General features: G+C 40.3%; 1 protein-coding gene across 1 annotated transcript in view; it reads left to right on the top strand.

Annotated features, from left to right (window-relative positions):
• The window catches only part of PRKDC (protein kinase, DNA-activated, catalytic subunit), a 3158350-nt gene that overhangs the window by 80083 nt on the left and 3056530 nt on the right, over positions 1 to 21737 (top strand). The window contains exons 7-10 of the mRNA XM_078687323.1: positions 3856 to 3955; positions 17035 to 17090; positions 17194 to 17224; positions 18711 to 18868. Coding sequence (XP_078543449.1) covers positions 3856 to 3955; positions 17035 to 17090; positions 17194 to 17224; positions 18711 to 18868 — 345 coding nt within the window. The remainder of the gene's footprint in view (positions 1 to 3855; positions 3956 to 17034; positions 17091 to 17193; positions 17225 to 18710; positions 18869 to 21737) is intronic.

Consider the following 21737-nt stretch of genomic DNA (forward strand, 5'->3'; position numbering starts at 1 on the left):
CTGTCTTAAAATTTCTGTTCATCATTTTAAGATGGGATTGGTGTACACTTCTCTTTCTCGGACTACAAAGTCAGAGGAGGTTATTTTTAAAAGTGATTTATATGACAATCTTGCTGGAGGACAGGGGTTGTAAAAGGAAAGGCTGTAGGATGTCGTTTTTGTGCAATACACAACAAAATGTAAATACCTGTAAATGAACTATGTGCATTCGGCATTAAGGGAAGCAAAAATTAAGCTTATTTTTTTCTAATTCTGAATTGTGTAGGAAACAGATTTTAATAAGATCAAAACGTATTAAGACACTCCTTGGTGATGCACAAATGATAAAAATTCACAGAAACTCGATTTCTACACATTCTCATTTGATGTCTGTGCAAAGTTAGTAGCCATTTCAGTGGAAAACGTGCTGTCTGTACTACCACACAATGCTTTATTTACATTAATAAATTACCCTATCTCATACATTAACCCGTTGGCTGCATCGAACGTTCAGCTCCAGTGATGAACGTTCGAAAAACAGGTGGGGCATCGTCGGCCAATGGACGTGTGCAGCACTACCAAGGTAGTGCACGCGACGACCGTTGGTCGACGGCAGCAGCCAACGGGTTAAAGGTAGGTGCGTGGCGAAAGTTTGTTGTTCCAAAAAAGTGGGTCGTGGTTTTAAAAAGTTTGAGAACCACTGCTTTAGACCTTAAAAAACACTTTTTATTAGACTGGTAGCTTGTGGAAGAAAAAAGATGTAATTTACAATTATACCGTCCTACAAATCCAATTATCGTGTAACTGAGGTGGTGTCACAGAGACTGCCCAGCAGGACTAGACATGGGTCCAGAAGGATATTTATCCTACATATCTTATTTCAGATAAAGGGTAAGTCAGAGAAATTTACAAGTTGAGCACAATTCCATAACATGCTTCGAAGTATCTAAAGCATCTGATATGAGTATTTTATTGGTTCATTTTTCAAAACGCTCCAGTGTATATTAGATAGAGCCTATGTTCTGAAAAATACTAGATTCTTCTAAGATTAGAATTTAATAGGAGCATATGCATTTACCCATTAACTTGAAACCAATATTCTGTGAGATCTACTGGGATATGCTCTGCCCATCTAGTCTGTTTTGTCTGCAGTATGGCCCCTGCTGGCTCACCCAGTGAAAGGCCAAAGAAACATCGTTATCTGTTTTGATCACATTGTTTTTCCATTGCAAGTATTTTTAAAAATGCCCATCAAAGGCAGCCTAAATTCCTATTCTAGCTTTGCAAAGGATTCAATTCTTTCACGTTCGAAGAATTGTTACCTTCTCTAATATTATATTAACAGCGATTCATGGGAAAGTCAGTAGTCCACCATAAGAGAAGACCTTCTCGTTCACCTTTCAGTTTACTCTTCGTAAGCCACCAACCATAATCCTGACTTAAGACCACTACAGTGTCAAATTTAATTTGTCTACAAATGTGCAGTGTCTGCCTTTACGAGGTATAACCAAACAACTCTAGCCCTTCTGTCATCTGTAGCAAAATGAAGACCGTAAATTGATCACTCGTGTCTTGGATCACCACTCATTTTAGAATTTGGAAAATTGTTGCCAAATAATGATTCTCAAAGTTGTGGAGAGCCTCTCCCCGTGTTCTAGCTGACTGCAGAGTTTTAAACTAGCATCTCTAGGTACTTTCTTGCCCATACAGAAGTAGATTATTTTTTTCAGTGTTTGAAAGAAACCCTTAAAGGCAATGCATGACAATATTTAAAAGAGCAATAGGCATTAAGGGAGCCTATTCGTCCTCACTATATTAGTTCACATTACTATTGAAAGCGAGGTTTGTTCCCATTCAAAGAAGTCCTGCTTAATCTTATTCAGTTCTAGAAGTAAATCCGTGCCAGATCCCAGACTGGACTGAGCCCTCTATTTTCGGCGCTGGCTGACACTGGCACAACTTCTTCCTGCAGGCATGATGCATCTAAGCAGAACAAACTGTACATTAAAAGCTGGTGCCTTCAAGAAAGGTCATAAGTGTGGAAGAACCCAAGGGAATAAAAACCTCAACAGGCAGATGGAGGATAAGAACAGTTCAGGAGTTAATGCGCTGAATCTGGAATCAGGAAACTAGCACAAACTCGCAAGATAGACTTGCAGATGATTCTTGAATACAAGAAAAGTTCTGAGGAAAACAATGGGGCGAAAATATAGAGTTGAGGGTGATAAGCACCACCAAAAATACTACCAGTTGCTTTGCTGCACACATTTGCTTGAATTCTGCTTTTGTACTAAACTGACAGAAAATGCCATCAAAAATTCCAGGAGCCATCTTCAACTGGAAAGCAGCCATACAAATTCATTGTGCCCGCCATATTGGATTAGGAATGAGGATACAGTCCAACTCGGCTTCTTCCTGAAGAAAAATGGGATTTGGAAGTGTTGGCATTCTCATCATTCTTGAGTCACAACACTCACAATGGTACCCACACCTTACTCAGGGTTTGACAAATAAGTACAAGCTACCCACTGTAAAACCAGTGGTGCTCTTAATTCTTAAGCCCATCAGTCATATGCATGGGAAGCCCATATGCACGGAATGATACTGGAGCAAGTGCACTAGCACTTTAAGTAGAACATTTCCGAGCTTGGCAGCCCCCTGCACACCATGCCTTTCGTCTGCCAGATAGTGGTGGATCTTATTAGACAAGTAGAGTAAATCTAGCTGGGGCTCAAATGCAATGAGTGAAAAGGGCTGGAGGAATAAGACATCCTTTGCAAAGATTGTGCCCCTTTGACTTTTCACCTACTGTCTCTTCTGGTATTGACCCTGCTTACGGCTGTCTGGCCTTCACACCGTCTCATACACCAAATCACATTAGTTTATTACAGCTTATGTATACAAAGGCTTTGGAAAAACGTTTGCTCACCTGCTGATCTTGACATTCTTTCCCTAACGTCTCTTACGCCCCCCTCCTTCAATTAGTTAAGAATCATATTAATTAATCTTACGAAAATCCTTGCTCCTCATTACTGTTTCGTTTCTACCTTCATTTATCCACTCTCATCCACTAAATCCACTCTACCCCGATTCCCGTATCTGTTCTTTCTCTTACTGACCTTGCTGCTGACACTTCCTCTAGGGTTAATCCCTTTGTGTTCAGATTCACTGACAAGTTGTTGTCCAGAGTTTTTTTTTCGATATGTGCAATTACTAATGCCAGTTAAATCAATTGTTAATCTTTCTTTCCTACTTTTATATTATAATCGCGGTGTAGTAGTTGTATTTTGGCTAATGGTTATTTCAACCAATTGTATTGTTATTTCAGCGCTCACCGCTTAAATGTGATCACTTTTAGTACTGGTTCATTCCACTACCCCATAAATTGTAAGAACCAATTCGTTTTTCAACTAATAGGTTTAAGGTTGAGTGATTCATTTGTCTGTGTGTGACTGGAGGGAGTATGCAGTATTAATTACAGTGAACTTCCTTACATTTTATTAGTACCCTACATTTTTTCTCTGGCATTTAAGATGTCTACTAATCATTGATATTGGTAAACGCTTTGTAACAATATTTTCATTCATTGCCGTGTCAACAACTTTTTATGAATGATCTCCAAGACCTCATCCTTGAAACAGCTCTTATGGGCCCATTTTAATTTCTCCTCAACTCGAAGCAATTGGACGCTAATCAGTATAGTTAATTATAAATAAATGTGTGCAACAATACCTTATTTGTCTTGGTCACATCTCATCCCACGTGTGATGGATATTTGCTAATGGGCTGAAAAAAGAAATTACTGCAGTTCTCCCTTATATTCTCACGTGCGTGCAATTTGATAGAAAATAACATCACACTTAAAATACTTTTCAGATGACCTCTGGAACAAGAGAACCGAAACTGCCCTTGGTCGCAGGATGTCTGAAGGGATTGACAGCACTCCTGTTTAACTTCACTAAATCTGTAGATGAAGGTACAGTACAAGAACCAATTTTTAGTGAGCAGTTGTTGGAGTGCTGTTGTGTTCTTATGTTAGTGATTACTGAGGTTTATAGCATGTGCCACAATTATGTGGCCCATTGGTGCCAAGACAGAAAAACAATACCAAACATACACATGACACTGCCCCTGGTATGAGGCATGTAATAAGCGAGGCTTGTCTGAACCTGTAGCGGTCGTTTGTCTTGACCACTGCTTCATTTGGCTGTATGGAGCAAGAAAACCCTCCCCAGGGGTTGCAGAACTTTAGTTGTTTTATTTTTGAATAATAAGAATTTCGAAATACTAAGAATACAAAAAGTAATTTTATCAAATTAACATTATCAAAATAATTTTTTTAAGACGAGGAAGACTGAAGTAATCAATAAAGACCTACATTTTCATCCGAAAAGTAGGGGATCATACAAGAGAAAAAAAGAAGACGGACAAACGAGAAAAATGCTTCTTCCAATCTAGAAAAAACATTTATCAGCAAATTACAGTTAATGATAGATTAACACCTTTATTTTGATTTTATTTTGCAAAGAAACAGCAACATAAGTAACATTAACGTTGCAGACCTAATTAGGATCATAGCAGGGTAACGACTCAGACATTTTTTTAGAACAATAGGATTTGATATATGCAATCACGTCGCTCCCTCATGTTAGGCCCTTAGTTAAGCATCCTTTCAAGAAAGAATAATAATTGTTCCTTACGGCACATTGAACAACTATTTTTTTTTTTTTTACCGTAGCACCTACAGCAACACCTCCTACAATTCCAAGACAGTGTTCCATGAGCATTCAGAAGTGACCAGTAATCGCCTTGACTTCTTTTACTGCATTGATAAAAAAATAACCCTGCATTGTTGTTACAGAAGGCTGTGTCTCTAACCCAACCTACATTTTTTGCCTTTGGCTTCGGATATTCCAGTAGCATCATCAGTGATGGGGGGGGGGGGGTGGATGCAGAAATGTATAATGTTCAAGACTGTGGCTGCCGATGAACGCTCTTTGACGGAATAACAACATCACTGTTGCTGTAAATAGTGCATATTACCATGTACCGTGCTTGTTTCTGCAAAAATGTTGATAAAAAAATATTTTTAGAAAAAGACTGTGGCTGCAACCACTCTTAAGTAATCCGGAACACCAGAGTGATAGAATGCCGTATAAACAAAATTAGTGTGGCGGTTGTGCGCACGTACCGCACTAAAAGCCATTGAAAGTGTAACATTTGTGGAGCCGTGCACATGCTATACGAATACAAATTGTACAAAGTGTCTATAGTTCAAAGATACTTTAACAATTTGCTAGCAGCAGTTTTTCCAGCAGTTCTCCTCAACATTAGTGTCTAAATCAATGGGATAAACTGAATATATTGAGTCTCTTCAGTCACATAAAGCGACTGTCACTCATATCATTCATGACGGTCCAGGTAGTATTTTTAATGGAGTGTTATCGAGTGAGTGGTTCAGTCATTTTATGTATCTGAAGTGTACCATGTACCAAAGGGCGAGTCAGATGACAACCTATCCATTATAACTAGTGAAAAAGTGAGTAAATGAATAAAAAATGCGCAAATTGTATTCAAGACTAATATTAATGTTTGGGTAGGCTGGTTAACCATTCTTCTTTCCAATACGTTAATAGGCTTGCTTTGTACTCCATCTCACTACTGCCTTATTGCTCTACTTGATGTTTAGGGCAAATGTTATGCTAGGCTTGCTGTTATAGGAATTGGAACCATAGGTTACTAAAAAGAGTAATATTCCTTACCATTGGTTAGGGTTTCAGCTGCTCTGTGGGATTGAAGACAATTCTTTAATTGTATCGGCATCGACCCACCGTACCTTACATAATAAGGTCACCATGCTTTATGCTACATTTATGGATTTTAAAAACTGCTAGCATGCTTCTGAATCTCTTGTGGCTTAAAGTCCATAAGGGGAATCCTTGTACCGTTGTTGACTTCAATACTTTCGCTATATTCTGAGACCTGAGTAAGAGTCAAAGTGGGTCCATCTTTCACTGCAGGTAAGGTGTGTAAAAGCAAAGGGCTGAAAGAAGGATGCCTACTTGCGCTGTTGCTTTTTAATGTATATGTAGCTAATATTGCTACTGCTTTTCAAGAGAGAACTGTATGTTCAAGGCATGTGTGACTGTAGATACGAATTATCATCGGAGAAGTTCTAGACCACCTGAATTTCAATGAGAATTGCCTCTGAGGGTCCGACAGCTGTTTTTATGATCAAAATCATCCAATCCCGTGTGCAATGCCACAAGATCTGTGCCCAGTCTTTCCTAAAGGAAGCATCCTCTAGGAAAATTCTTGGTGCATTCATCACTATCAACCCTCCAGGAGCTGTGTTATCTGTAAATATTCTGTTAGGATTATCTCATGTAGGATTGTCCTTATTCTACTGTTCTTTTGCTCAGTGAGTTTCTCCTAGTCCTTTGTTTGTGCTATGGTCTGTGCTATGTTAGAATTTGAGAGCAGGGGAGGACCTGAGAGTATTTGATTAATGTCCTCGTCTGTAAATGTGTGTCCTGGATTCTCTGCCATGGTGGAGTGGGCTAAAAAATGTGTTTTGATCACGTTTAGGAACTTATTACTCTCACAGCTGTGTGCTGCCATTCATCACAAAGAGAGGGAGGGTCTTGCACAGAGTCTGTCCTAGTCCCCTATATATAATGATAATGAAACAAAAGAAGGAACAGTTCCGTACTTACAATTCCTACTTTAGAAAGAACTACAAGATTGCAGGGAAATAATTATTTTTATTAGAAGAACCCTCACCCACCAACCTAGTTATAGTAGTAGTGGCATGCTTCATCATCGGGTTCCCACGCGGATCCAGAGTACACACCACCAACGAAAGGTGATAACAACCCAGACTTCTCAGATGATAATTCGTCTACAAACAGTAGTTCCAGTGGCGGCAGCGGAAGATCAAGGCAAAGAGGAAGGAATAAGTTCCAACAGTGGCCACAAACATAACATGGCAACAGTACCCCCCGTCCCTTCCAACAAGCACCACCTTTTCCCTTAAACACCTTCAGACCCCCTTTTTTTAGAAGGGGTTGAAGAGGAAGAGGCCGGAGAAGAGGGACAGACCAGGTACATTGGGAGGAAGACTACCCGATAAGGGCCCACACCAAGAGCAAAATGAAGGAACCTCAAGCGGGAATGAGCACCAGCAGAGTCTAGTAACCAACCTTTCCTCAGCGACTGACACCGATTGAAGAAAAAGTATTGAATAAGGGCCTGGGCTTCGTTTCCACTGCACGCCTAGACAAATTCAAATTACATTGCGAACTCTGAATTTTTCTGAAAACTGCAATTAAAAGCCTTTTTCGAAATACAGAATCCCAGAGAGCCTACCACCAGTTTGGGTGATACAGGCCTCAAGTTAAAATCTACCTTCTCCCCCCCCCCTCCTTACACAGCTCCAGTAGAATTCTGTGCTTTTGAACAAGCATATTGAAAACATGGAAAACCGGGAGACCTTCCACAATGTAAGTAGAGAGGATTCCGCAGCCCTAAAGAAACATGAAAAATATGACACAATCGTGATGAAACAAGCCGACAAAGGGGGAGGAGTAGTATTACAAGATAAACAAGACTACCTAAGAGAGTGTAGACACCTCCTAGAGGACAAAAAGAATTACAAACCACTCCTAACAGACCACACTGATTAACTACGCAACAAAATACATACACTGATCGCTGATGAAGAACTGAACGGACACATCTCTAAACAAGAAGCTGACTTCCTAACCACTGGGGGGAAAAAAAAATCCCCACTTTTACACTGTACCCAAGATACATAAGAATCGGAGCCCACCACTGGGGCACCCGATCGTTTCAGGTATTAGCTCTCAACTAGAACCCCTGACCCGCTTTTGTGAATTTTTCCTGAAGCCTCTAGTTCAAGCCACTCTGACATATCTAAAGGATACCAAGGACTTACTAAACCTACTTAAAGACATACGTATGGATAAAGACTCAAGCATACTAGCAAGCCTCCCCAAAGATGGCACCATTGGGGTCATAAAAAGAGCCATAGCAGGAGCCACCTGGGACTTCAATACACCGAAGTCCTTTATCATTAAATAAGCAAAACTAGCCCTTAACCCGTTCCATGCTCCCGTCAGCCAACACTCCCTCCCTAGTGTTGCGAACGGCCAACGGCGGTCGCAGCCCCGCCCACTTAATAGAACGCCCACCCCGCGGCGAAATTGCCGCCGCAGTTAAGGCGTTAAAGAGAATTTTTTTAATTTGAGGAAAAGCTCTTTCTACAGACATACTGATGTTTAATGAGCAGCACTTTTGCGCTTAGTATGGCAGGTCTTTACGTATAGGAGTTTGAGAAAACATCCATCCTCCACACTAGCAACCCATTTGGGAAATATATAATCTTCTGGACAAGGTACATAGACGACTTTTGATGGTATTTTAAGGTCCACAAGAGACCCTATCTACCGTCGTAGAATGGATTAACAACTGTGACAGAAATCTAATGACAATGGACAGTGAAAAGATCACTGTTTTGGATATCACCATCACCAATGAAAATGGGAGATTGGAGACCAAGACCTTCCAAAACCCCACAGCAAAAAACACACTCCTCAATTTCGATAGCTTTCACCCAAGGGCGCTGTATGAAAATCTTCCCTATGGAGTGTTTCACTGTCTCAGAAGGAACTGTAGTAAATTGGGGGAATATGAGACTCAAGTAAAAGACCTCTCATACAAACTGAGAGCCCGCGGGTATCCCAACAAGATAAAGTGTGGGTGGTGCATATTTAAAAAAAAAAAAGTCCAAGCTGATTCTTTTAGACAGCCACTCGCATCAACCGATCAGTCTATACCTGGCTTTCTATGAATGGGAAGGACCGCTGGAGCTGAAATGCCCTCACACCCCCATATTAGTCAGTGGTCATTTGTTAGAACCTTAAGGCAGTATTTAAATTGACTTAGTTTGCAATGGTGAAACCAAAAAGAATTGTGAACCAAATAAAACATACCGCCCCCTCCTCTCCCACAATCGCCACTTCTAGAAGTACCCAACTGGATGATATCAAACAGAAGAAAGTTGTAAACTCTTGTTATCCTTAGGCCCTCAGGTCAACATTACTCCCAACCATGTACTACAAATGTTGGATACCCAAATGTGCCAGCCATTGATATACTACTCATATAATTGATCAACATTATTTCAGTTAACAGAATCATAAAAGTAGACCGTAAAAACATAAAAATATTATAAAAACATGCGACATTAAAATACAAAGTTAATTACAGTATTAGCCTGCTCTAAGTAACCTGGAGCTCTAATACATAAATTAAAAAGGAATACAATATACTGATCTAAGACAATTACCAGATAAACAAAAACCTCTAGAAGAGTCCTACAGATGAACTAAAAAAGGGTCTGCTAAGGCGCAGTAAAATAAGGAATAACTTAGGACACTTGTCTGACTTGGTCAAATTAAAGTGCAGAGTAAAACACACCCCTGGGGCTTTTATTTTTTTTACAGCAAGCCTGTATCTGCTGTGCCAAATTGACCGCCTGTAATTGGAGAAAGAGTAGGTAATGCTACTCCTGTTGTCTGTCTTACAAATTATCAGGGCACTGTTCCAGTCTTCAAGCCCGAGAATCCGTCAAAGGGGAGCAATCCAGTGAGCAAGCTGCTTTGCATAGGCGTAACAGAAAAATAAGTGCTCTTCGTTCTCGACAGTGTGACAGCCCATAGAGGATAGATTACTGAGGATGTTGCTTTTGTTCAATAAACTGGTAAATGATGCTATGAGCAAAATCCTTAGCCTTTAATTTAATAAATAAGGCTCTTGTGGATGATAAAGTACCATCATCTATGAATTCTTAAAATTGCAGGGCACACTTAAAAGACAAGACTGCCTGAAGATACAGCAGATATTCTAGCACTTGAAACAGAGTCTCAGTAACAACATTTTACAGTTTCTCTGGCACAATCTGGTATTGCAGTGGAATGCGACCAGTATTCACACAGTCATAACTTAGTCAACCAGGGTTTTATATGGGATAGCCAAAGAATTGTATGCGACAAGTGGTTAGCCAATATCTCCTTGAGACAATCCTTGTAGGGTGCCAGATGCTCTGTTGTTCACAACCTAATCCAATATAAAATAGGTTTTAAACTAGCTATATCAGAGATTGGTTTTAAGTTTAAGTCAGACCTTAGTGGAAGTAGTGGGACACTGATGGGAAGTCTCAACAAAGATTAAAAAAAAAAATTTTCACTTCTATCAAGTGAGTTGAGCTTGCAAAAGCTCCACAATTCCGACCGCTCAAAGATGCCCGCATGCTTGTAACTTATAAGTTATAAATCTCCCGGGCCAGTGAGATAGAGGCTTGATTAGCACACCTAATAATAGTCCACGCTCTATGCTTTAGGGTCGGTGAGCTTTACTCAACCTGTGCAGTCCATCTATGGGAGTCATTGAGTCTCACCAATAAGTAATCAAATTCAAAGGCCCTTTCCAATATGGTGCCTTCTAGGACTATGTTCCCTCTATCTATTCTCCGGGTATTGAACCAACATATATTTATTTTTACTACCATTTATTTCCAGGCATGATCTTTGCAGAAGAGGCTAAATTTTCCAGAAGGGTACATAAGCCTCTCAAAGTTTTTGAAAGGAGAAGTGTGTTGTCTGTAAATAATGAACCCGGATGTGATAGCCCAGCCATTTTGGGGTAGTTGTTCTCTCAGTCCACGAGGTAAGTAACATAGCCATTGATGAATACCAAGAAACGAATGGGTGCTAGGACACAGCCCTGATGGACACCTCTTCTAATTGGAATGTCCTCCTGGGTGTCCCTGCTCAGTCCCCACCTGTCTCTGGCAAAGTTATCTGAATATAGTTGCATATACTACTCACAAGTAGCCTCCAAGTGAGGAATCTGCATTCCATTACACAGGGCTGGGCATAACTTTATTTTCAATTTTTATTTGCAGCAGAATAGAAAGAAGAATAAACACACAGTAGTCTTGATCAGTGTGTGCAGCATTCGGATGTATAAAGAAGTTCAGTTGTCTATTATAGTTAATTAGATTCCTCTTGCAGTGGATATTTGTCGCTCCATTTCAGCCACTTTGTTAAATTCACCTTATCAGTCATGAAAAGAAGGAGCTCTGCTACTTTTTCATTTTAATCAAGTGATCGCTGTGGCATAAAAACAAATCTACATTGATACTAAATATAATTAATGGATCTAGACTAGCCTGTGCCTGTAAGATCTGATTTTAAAAGTGTTTTAATGATGTACCAAAGCTCACTTAGGTTATGACAGTTGGCCAACATATGCATATTATCTGCTAGTGTGCAGGAGCTGCAAGGGCAGTTTGGTTTGATTGTACCATTTACTAGTTTGGCTGGACTGAGGTAGAAGTTCATGAGTTTTCAAAATAGCTGGCTTTTTAATTTAGTAGTTGTAATAATTTTGCAGGTTCTTGAAAGTCTGTTTCACATATTTTCTTAGTAATGGGTTCAGGTAAATAATCATGTTAACCATTTTCAGCCATATGTAGCACATTGTCTGGAGATAGAAGGGATGTTCACATCGAAGATGAACTTTAAACATTTGCGTTCATGGAGCAGAAGGATTAGGGTTTTTCCCAGAAAAAAAAGATGTCCACTTCTGACACAGGCATAGGGCCATAGGGTGTATGGTAATTTTGATCAATTTGATCCAGACTACTAAAGAGATTCTTAATTTTTCTATTCTTCCAGTTGAGTTTCATTAGAGTAGGGTTGAATGAGTTGTTATGTTTTTAAAGCAGTGTTCTAATCTGGATGCCTAGGTATTGCATAGGATAGGTGACCAGAAGGTTATCATCCTCCACTCCCCCCTATTAAACAAATCTGCCTTTTGCTTGTGTTTTTTTTGGACCGTATCCTTCTGTAGTACTTTCAAAAATTTCAAGGGTACATTTTAATGTGTCAAAAAAGCGTCCATGTCATCAAATTAGGAACTGGAGGAAGCCATGTCTGAAGCTGCCAGATGTAAAGGAAAGAGTAATCTTCTTCTAGTATATGAGAACTATCCTGCCTGTCAGGTTCTTTAATGGGCGGAATCTCTCACCATCCTAACAGCGCTCAATAAGAGTCTAAATATGAGTCAACAATGAGCCAAGAGCAAAAAAAGAACTAAAACAAAAACAGATAAGGTCAATAGCCTATGTATAAAAAATGATCATGTAATGCATTACACATATATTATACAATGAAACTACACCAAAAATATATCATTTTTATTATAGATGTGGAATATCAAAAGCTTAAGTATTGTGTGATCACATCAATAAATATTTCTCAATACATAAAAGAAAGCAAAATATCAGAAACAGATACCAGGACCAAAGATCAAAATCTCTAATCACCAATCCCATCAAAGTTGAGGATGATAATCTATGAAACAATACATTCTGATTCCATAATTAAACATAAACAGTTCTTTCTTTTAAAAAACGACCAAGAAGCGACGCGTTTCAGTGGTATCCACAGGTACAGCCACCTTTTTCAGGCTTTACAATGACCATATAAAAGTCCCAATAATTATGGAATCAGAATGTATCATTTCATAGAATATCATCCTCCTCCTTGATGGATTGCCAATGCTGAATTTCATAATTAATGTGCACTTTGTTTTTAACTGGAACAAAAACTTTATTCGTGGTTTAAGTGATCACATAAGTATCTTGAATGTATTGTGTTGATATTGTTTTTGCTCTATTTTATCCATTGTCTAATTGTTTTATGATGAATTTTTGAAGTATTAATGAATAAACATTGACATGTTTGATTGATTGGCTAGTATGATAGGCTCCTGATGTTTGAGTGAATAGTAAGGATTTGGTGTGCTATCATTGTTTCCCAAATGGAACCATTTTTTCAGACGTGTCAATTTGGTGTCCTGTCCCTTTGGCAGAGTAGGACCCCTCTCTTTTGTTTTAACTTTGTAGGACTTTAGCCATGCTGAACCTCATGTTGATGAAATATGAACGTACATCCTAGCAGCTAGTATCTTGAAAAAACCTTTGGAAACTTCATTTAATAAGGAAATCGGTTGCTATGATCTTTATCTTTTTTTAGAAACATTGGTATTGAGGCTTCAGCCCTAAGGGAATGTTGTTGTTGTTTTTTGTCTAATTAGTTTGAGAATCTCTAGATAGAATGGAGTTATTAGATCTGTCAGTAATTTACAGACATCGGCTGGGATATTTTCTTGACCTGTTACTCCGTCAGGTGATATTTGTGAGAAAGCGGTCTTGATCTCTTCTGTGGAGAATTTACCGGTTCAGATAGTATTCCCATGCTCAATTTACAAGGTTATGTTTGTTGTGGAGCTATTCAAAAGTGTCAGGAATGATCTGTTAAATGTTACAATAAAGAGGGAAGTAATGCTTTACAAATATTGATTGATTTTTAATGTGGTTGTAAGTCATAATGACAGTTTGATTTTTAATAGTGCAAATATTGTGCGAGCAAGTTTCAGGGTCTGACTTAGATTAGCTGGTGTTTTTGCTCTATTTCTACTTGATATTAAAGTCTAGATAAGGCTGCATTCATAGTTTTGGGGAAAACATTGAAGGAGGATTGCAAAATAAGGCTTGGAGGGTGGGGTTTTCTTTCTCTGTGACCCCACACCTGGAAAGTTACAATGGATACCTCTAGTCTTTGTGGCACTCGAGAGTTGGCACCGGAAGTGCACGGAGACAAGCACTTGTATAAAGCTAGGTTCACTGCATGTCCACCCCATATTGTGTGAGCAAGTTACTGGGTTCACCTTAGAGTAGATTATGAATTTACTCTGTTTTTTTTCCTGATATTGAAGTCTAGATCAGATTGCATTTGCACTCTGGGAAGAAGCCAGTTTGTGAAATGAGACTTGGATGATGTTTTTTTTCTCTTGGAGTCTGCTCTTTGAGGGTTTTGAAGGGTGCTGCAAGGGTCTTTTTGACACTTTAAAGTTGGCGCAGAACATGCGCAAAGACCAGCAGGGACTATGCCTATACGCAAGTTTACCCCAGGGATGACTTATTAGCATTTCTGGGGCTTCGATCAGGACTAGAAAATAATTGATATCTCTCTTGGTTTTCTCCTGTTACTCTATCCTTGAGTCTTTAGTTATGGGGGGGCAGAGTTCTTCGATACTTCATTTTCTTTATGATTATAGCCTTGGTTGTATATTTTTGGTGTTTCAGATGTGGCTTGTTAATCATGCTGTTGTCCAGTTTATTAGGAGAGAATACTTGAAATAACTTGCTCAAAACCTTTGATTGTTGAAGAAGATTGAGTTGTGCATTCTCAGTGAAAATGCACACTTTTGCTATGTGGATTGTTTGACATTTATTAGTGCTATATTGCGTGTGGTGGGTTCCATGTCTTATTAGAAGTATCAAAAACCTTAGTGGTGTTGTCTTTGTTGTGGTTGCTTTATTATCGATTGTTTCCAGAAAGCTGCCAGGTAGTGAATTACATTTCTTATTGTGCCCCTGGTCCTTGCCAATTCCCTTCCTCCATGTGTCGGATAGCTCTAGTTTGGTAAGCTCTATAATTCTGATTGCAGAATAGTTCGGTTTTATTTTGGCCCTAATCATTTTAGCGTGAATGATCGAAGGTCAGAGTTACTTCGCTATCCAAATAGACATTAATCAGTTCCAGGCATATGAAGTAATTTAAACTGATTGATCTGGCCAGTTAACATATATTTCATATCTGGAAATCTTTTGTATTTCCAGCTAATGATGATGCTCCCAACAGGTAATATATTACTGGCTCAATTTACTTTGGGAGTGTTCAACTACCAGTCCCCAGTTATCCAAGAATACTCCCTCCGGCTTACCTGATCAACAACTGGCCCGCAAGGAATAAGGGCATGAAGCAGGGATATTGGGATTTGGAGGGAGGCTAGAGAGCAGAAGTCCGAGGAGGCACAAGATTATTCCAAGTTAGATACAGCCTTGGCTGGTTGCTACTTTGTAGCCCTAGATAGTCTTCAAGAAGCTATCTGATCCCTGTAGAACTTAAGCCTTTTCCTTGTGATGTTTCAGCATCAGAAAGCCACAACTTAGTTTGCCTGCATCGACGAGGCGATTCTGGGCTTGGATTGTTTCGGAGCGGAGTCCGGGAGCATAGAAGCTGAACAGGTAAATGAGTAAAGTGCAGCCAGCTGCTTCCTTCCCACAGTTGTAAAAGTACAAAGATAGTTGGCATTTGGTCCTAAGTAATGGGGGAAGTGGCAGGCCACCTTGGTTTAGACCCTGTAGAGATGGATAAGATGTAGGGCTCAGGTTTGGCAGCATCTGGCAACTGAATACTTGCTTCCTGGTAGTCACGTTCAGATAGTTAATGAGGGTTTCCTAGACCTGTTTGGGTGTCAGTTAACTATAATTATTGAGAGTTTACCCCTACGATTGTAAAAGTAAATCAGTAGAAGGTTTTGCAATAGAGATCTTAAGAGCTCAGGCGGATACTCTGTTATCCGGCCGGACTATTGTGTGCCATATACCGATGGGTTGGGGTAACTTTCAAGCTGGTACAAGCCAATGCATAAGTAGTGCATGGATATTTGAAGTTCCAATATTGAATAAGGATAACCGAGACCAAAGTTGAAACGATGGGCCATATAGTAACACTACGTCAATATAATAAATCAGCTGTCTGTGTTAGCGGATTACTGTGCTGTCTGAGAGTTATCTTGATCCATGTCGCCCCTGTGCCGGAGGCTGTTACTGACATGTGCTTGTCTGCTCTTTTGAGCAGGACCATACCCTTTACCTTGGTGGCCAATTATTAGAAAGTGTCTGACTGATTCTTGTTTTGGTTGACCTAAGGGGTTTGGGGGACCTGAAGGTCATTCCTTACTTCCACACAGCCTCACGCTCTTTTGGTCTGGTGGAGGGTGAGAAGTACATGAAGGAGACACCTGGAAGACACCTGCACTCTCGTATAGTGCTTAAACAAAAGGAAATAAGTAGCACATAAAAAGTGAGCAGTAGAAGGACACAACTCAAGGAGATGGACAAGCACAAGAAGAGGAAGGAAAGCTCATGCACGCTATTGAATAAGAAGCAAGCAAATGAGATTGACAATGAAGTCAATTCATGGTAACCAGTGGGAGGGATTTAAGCCCACTATAAGCTAACAATAAATCTCAGAACAGACTGTCAAGTAGGCAAGACCTAAAAACCTTAAAGGTGGGTCTTAATATATCGGATGGTACAGGATTATGGGGCACTGGTTTGTATCACCAAGGAAGAGGAGTTGGCCTAACGGCTAGGGAGGTCGACCTCGAATCTGGGGAACTGGATTCGAGTCTCGGCAATGACGCTGAACATCCTGTGATTCTGGGCAAATCACTTAATCTCCCTGTGCCTAACAAAAAATTAATGTGTCCTCATGTAATGCAACTGGTGCTATGTAAAGCACATTGATACCCGAGTCGGGTCAAGTTGGCGCTATATAATACTCTGTAAATACATTTAAAAAAATAAATAAATAAAAAAAACTGCGGTTGCCACCTAGGGGATCAGGCCTCGTACTTGTGTGTAATGTTTCTTAAAGTTGTAAGCCTTTCTGTTGTGCTGTTTTTGATGATATTACACTAGTAAATAGTAAAGCCAGGCCGACAATCTATTCACAGAGACAATAAAAGTACAAAGGTGGTAACTGAATGATCAAAATCAGGTGACAAGTTGGCAAAACTTTCCATTGTAAACGACTAACACCACAACTAATATATTGTAAATCTGTAGCGTCCGAATCCTCTCTCGCATTCTTGTTTTTAAATCATGAAGTAGACATTACATTTCCTTGAAATCTTGATTTTCTTTTTAATTTTTTTTACCCACTGGAAATACATTTTCCAGCCACATTCTGTCCGAAGACTGAACTCAGCAACTTATCTTTGAAAAAGCAGTATAGAAGACCCACGCATTTAATCTGAATGCAATTCAAATATTAGTCCTCCTCATCCTGTTAGGTCTGTGCTCTAACTAACATTAAGATGCTTCTTTTTCAGATGCCAAAACCTCCAAAGATATTTTTGATTATGCTGTGAAAGCTATAAATCCTCAGGTGAGCATGTTTTTCTGTTAATAATAAACATAAAGTATTTAATGGAATTCTTTCACCCTATGAAAATTATGTAATTTTGATTTTGTTGTTCATTTTTTAACAGGTTGAATTAAAAAGATATGCCGTACCACTGGGTAAGAAAAATGTTCTACTAGAATAGTTTATCTCCAAAATTATTAGAAAAAATAGTAATTTTCCAATAAACAATAAATGTTATGTGCAGTATTTGAGTAGTGACTGTTGGTCTGCCCTAATCCAATAAGGAAATACATCTTTGTAAGTGGACTTTCTTTTTTGAAATGGAGCACATTCTCTAGCTGATGTAGGCATGCTTATTCTGATTTTGTTTAGACATTTGATAAATTCCCAAGCAGAGTAACATATTGCAACATATTACAATGCATGTGAGCATTGTATATTGAGCAGCAATGTGACTTTGTAACCTAGGCTGCAGCATTGTAAAACCGGCTGCTTGGTCAGGGTTTGTACCAATTCTTTAAAGCGATTGACTCTAAAAACACATGCCTGATTTAATAGTGCACATTAGGCATCGCAAGAAGTTTAAGTAACTTTACCTATATAGCAAACACAAGCCTGTTTGCACTAAATTGGCAGGGTATCCCCAGACGTGGACCCCTTGCTCACTTTGCCACTGGATTCAAGCTCGCCTGGCTGGCTGATGTTACCCCAAAACCGGTCCCAGGATGCTTGTTTCCGGTCCAGGGAAGAGTTGGCTTGACAGTTTGGACTGGACTGTTCCCATGAGGTATAGGGTCAAGACTGATTTGCACATGGCTGGGTCTGAACTGGGGTGGCGAAGTGAGATAAAGATCGATGATTGATTCAACCCAGATCTGTAACTGGGGGTGAGTGTCTGGCAGGTTTTAGCCCTTTGTCCATCATCTCCTTGTGTTTGCTTTGTTCGCCCCAAGTAGGCAGGGTATGCCCAGACGTGGGTCCCTTGCTCACTTTGCCACTGGATTCAAGCTAGCCTAGCTGATGAGGGATGTTACCCTGAAATTGGTCATAGGATGATTGTTTCCAGTCCAGGGAAGACCTGGCTTGGCCGTTCAGGCTGGATTGTTCCCATGAGGCACAGGGTCATGACGGATTTGTATGTAGCTGGGTCTGAACTGGGGTGGCAAAGTAAGCTAAAGAACGATGATGGATTCAACCCAATCTGTGACTGGGGGTGAGTGTCTGAAAAGTTTCAGCACTCCTTCCATCATTTCCGTGAGGTCAATTTAACCTATAGCTTGTAATATTTTGAATTAATGTGTCAGAATGTGTTTGATCCTCTATAAAAACGACATTTAGGATTAACTCTTGCAAAGTTTTGATACCCATCGATTTCTAGAAAAAAAAGTTTTCTAATGAATCTGTCTCCATGGCATACCCACAGGAGCTAATTTCTTCTTACGTCGTCTGCTGTAACGGTTTTACTTCTTTTTTTTCTCGTTCCCGATTCATAAGTTGTTGATTTAGATGTCAAAAAGTAGAAAGCCTTACAGGAAGCCGAGGGAGCTAGACTTGAGCTGTCTATTAATTTGTGGGGGTCTAAATACTGTTTTGTTTTTTTTTTTTAAATGCTCATTCCTTGTGTATGGTCCTTCCTTACAGCTGGCCTGCAGTTATTTACCTTGCATGCCGCTCAGTTCAGCACTTTCCTGATGGACAATTACTACTCCCTCTTCGAGGCAATTTCCAAGTGGTGTGGGCACACAAATCCGGAACTGAAGAAAATAAGCCATTCAGCATTAGATTCTTTCCTAAAACAGGTATGTTAAACTGCTGCTACCATAACACAGCATTGACATGTAAGCTTCACATCTAAAGTGTTTGTAGTGACAATTGCTTTACTAATTGTCGGCTTTATCTTTCTTAGTTGGTTTTCCATAGGTTGCAAAGGCTTTGTTTTTCTTCATGATCTTAATATGTACTGTAAATCAGGTTTGCTTTAGCACACCCTTGTTATGTAAACTGGGTTTTCTAGAGTTACAAAAATAAGGGAACGATGGCTAGGAAATTATGCTACTAATGATATGAAATGTATAGAACGCTGAATTACATGACCCTCATAGCTCGATACTGACACTACGGATACTCCACTTTCTCTACTTAAACTTCATCGCATCGGCGAGTCACCCTCCCTCTGGAATACCCCTAAAACTCTTGAAGTAGAAAAATGTCACCTTTAGAAAATATTTGTTAAAATAAATTCGAGCTGGCTACTTTTGGTCAGGATATGTTATTTTCATTGTGTCCATTTATTCAGTGGCAATGGCCTGTCATCAGTATGTAGTCATCTTGGTGTTATGTAGCACACAATTCAATGCGGAAGGATAGGGCAGTTTGAAGGGTTTCACGTTCATTCTGTCACCCCTATTTGCATATAAATGAATGTTATTTGAATGTTTTTATCCACGGCTACTTAATTAAAGCGGCATTGAGATTTCCCTCTGTTGGTTGGTAATAGCTTCTAGATCATTGAAATTCAAAATTGCCTTTTTGGAATGCACTTTCTATCATCTGATGGATTTTTCTAGTCTTAGTTCACATATTCTGTTATGCTGTGCTATATATTCTGTTATACTGTGCTATTGTCCTCTGAAGCATGGCTCACACAATTGAGCCTGAGTGAACATATTTTAAACAAGCAAAAAAGTGTCCTAAATGTGATTGTCCGACCCCATTCAAGGGGACCTGGGGTAAGCAGTGGCTACTAGGCCACTGCAGCAAGGGCTAGGGTAGCTTGTCTCTGATGCTCCAGGGTCTATCTTACTGTGGCTTTGCAACCTCTGCCAAGTACAACCCCCTTCAGCACTTGATTTTTAGTGGTAACAATGGCAAGCAGTCCCAGGCTTCTCAGGGATGTTAGTGTCAGTGTGCAATAGGCTCAATACTCAACTGAGACCCAATAGCACAATAGAAAAAGAAAGTACTTTATTACAAGATAAAACTCAATACTACACACTAACACAAAACACAATCAAATAACCTGGTTATGGGCATGTGGCTAATACTTACATGTAAGACTGTACCCCTTTCTTGTTCTGCCCCCCTTCCACCCACCCCACTTTCTTCTTACCTCGGTTACCAGTCCCTAGCAGTAGTAGCACGCCATCTTTTACTCCTCTTGCTCTTCAGTATGTATTTCTCCCTCGATGGTGAGGAGGTGCTCTGGCTTATCTTGGGCCAGACAACTGCTCTTCTCCTAGCAGTGAGGTGCGGGCCCCTTGGCAGTATCCTGGAGGCGGAGGCAGTGTGCAGTTGTCTTCAGACCGCAGACCTTTCATTGGGATAGCGGCTTAGGCAGCCACTCAGTTGCTTTAGCACATTTGCAAGACCCTCATAGTAGCAGCTTTTACTTCCTCTGGCATAATCTGCACTATCACACAATTGATAAGTGCTGGAGCCTACCAAAACCTTAGTTTGTTCGGTACACGTGGGCGAATGCAATTCGTTAACAGGTTACTTTTTCGATGGAGCAGACCGCTCAATAGCAAACGCGGAAGTACCCCAGCTACCTTGGTGAGTCGCATCAAACACACTAGCACGTGCCACAAGTTAGAGCTGGTTCCTTTCCCCAGTAGCGCAGACTACTGAGGCACATAGCAGTAAGTACTATGGCTCCAGCAGCAGGGTCAATTAGCCAATTCGATCGTGCACACCAGCAGTACCACAAATACTTCCCTTTAACGTCAGTGACTGACTCAGAATCAGGTGCACCGTAGACCTGCTGTTCACGAGTCTGATGGATGGACCCATAAAACCGGGGATCATCTATTGTTGTCCACCCCAGTAGTCTGTTTCTACTGCATTGGTGGCTTGCTCCTTCCACCTTCTTCCAGGCAAGAATCTCCAGGCTTTCCAGACCAGGAAACCGTTTCTTCCTCCAGACCAAACTCCAGGTGATGCATCCTCACCTCTGGTAAGCTGACTTTTCAGACAGACATCTTCTCCAGTTGTGCTGTAGTTCTCTGGGTACTCTGTAGAGCTCCCCCTCATTGGTCAAGGAGAACTTGGAACTGGAACAAGTGGGTCAACAGCTCCTAAATGTATGCAGGATTGGCAGACAGGGATGTATATTCTCTAGCTGCCCTTACAGACTGGTTTGGATTGGTTCTCCTTTCATGTGTCTATTCAAGCTATCTTCCAGAATCAGCCTTTTCTAGGGTGATGCTCTTTATCTTCAGGTTGGAGCACCGATAAAAAGGCATAAAAAAGGTGTGAGCAGTCTGCACTGTACTATCAAAGCCACACCGGATAGTGATCAGGAATCAAGAGAAAGACTATCTACCTTCTAAAGGACCTTTTCACATTCTCTCAACAGGAACTGCAGTCCCACGCTTAACTCCTTCCATCCACTAAATGGCAGATTCCAGGTAGACTAATCAACAACCCTCTGCGTAAAAAAAAACACAGTTTGATTCCTAAGTAGAAACCTATCTCCTCTTTCCCCATTTCAGTATCTAGGTTCCCTTCTTCTAGTCTCTGGAAGGTCCCCAATACACTTCCACTGTCTGGGAACTTAACGTTACCTCCATCCTGTGTACAAGAACAGGCCAGGGGCTTCCAAAATGCCTTTGCCACTCTGGTTCTCTATGACAATCATTTATTGTGCACCACACTTAACACACACAGCAT

The sequence above is a fragment of the Lissotriton helveticus genome, chromosome 4_1 (genome assembly GCF_964261635.1).
Source record: "Lissotriton helveticus chromosome 4_1, aLisHel1.1, whole genome shotgun sequence".
NCBI lineage: Eukaryota > Metazoa > Chordata > Amphibia > Caudata > Salamandridae > Lissotriton > Lissotriton helveticus.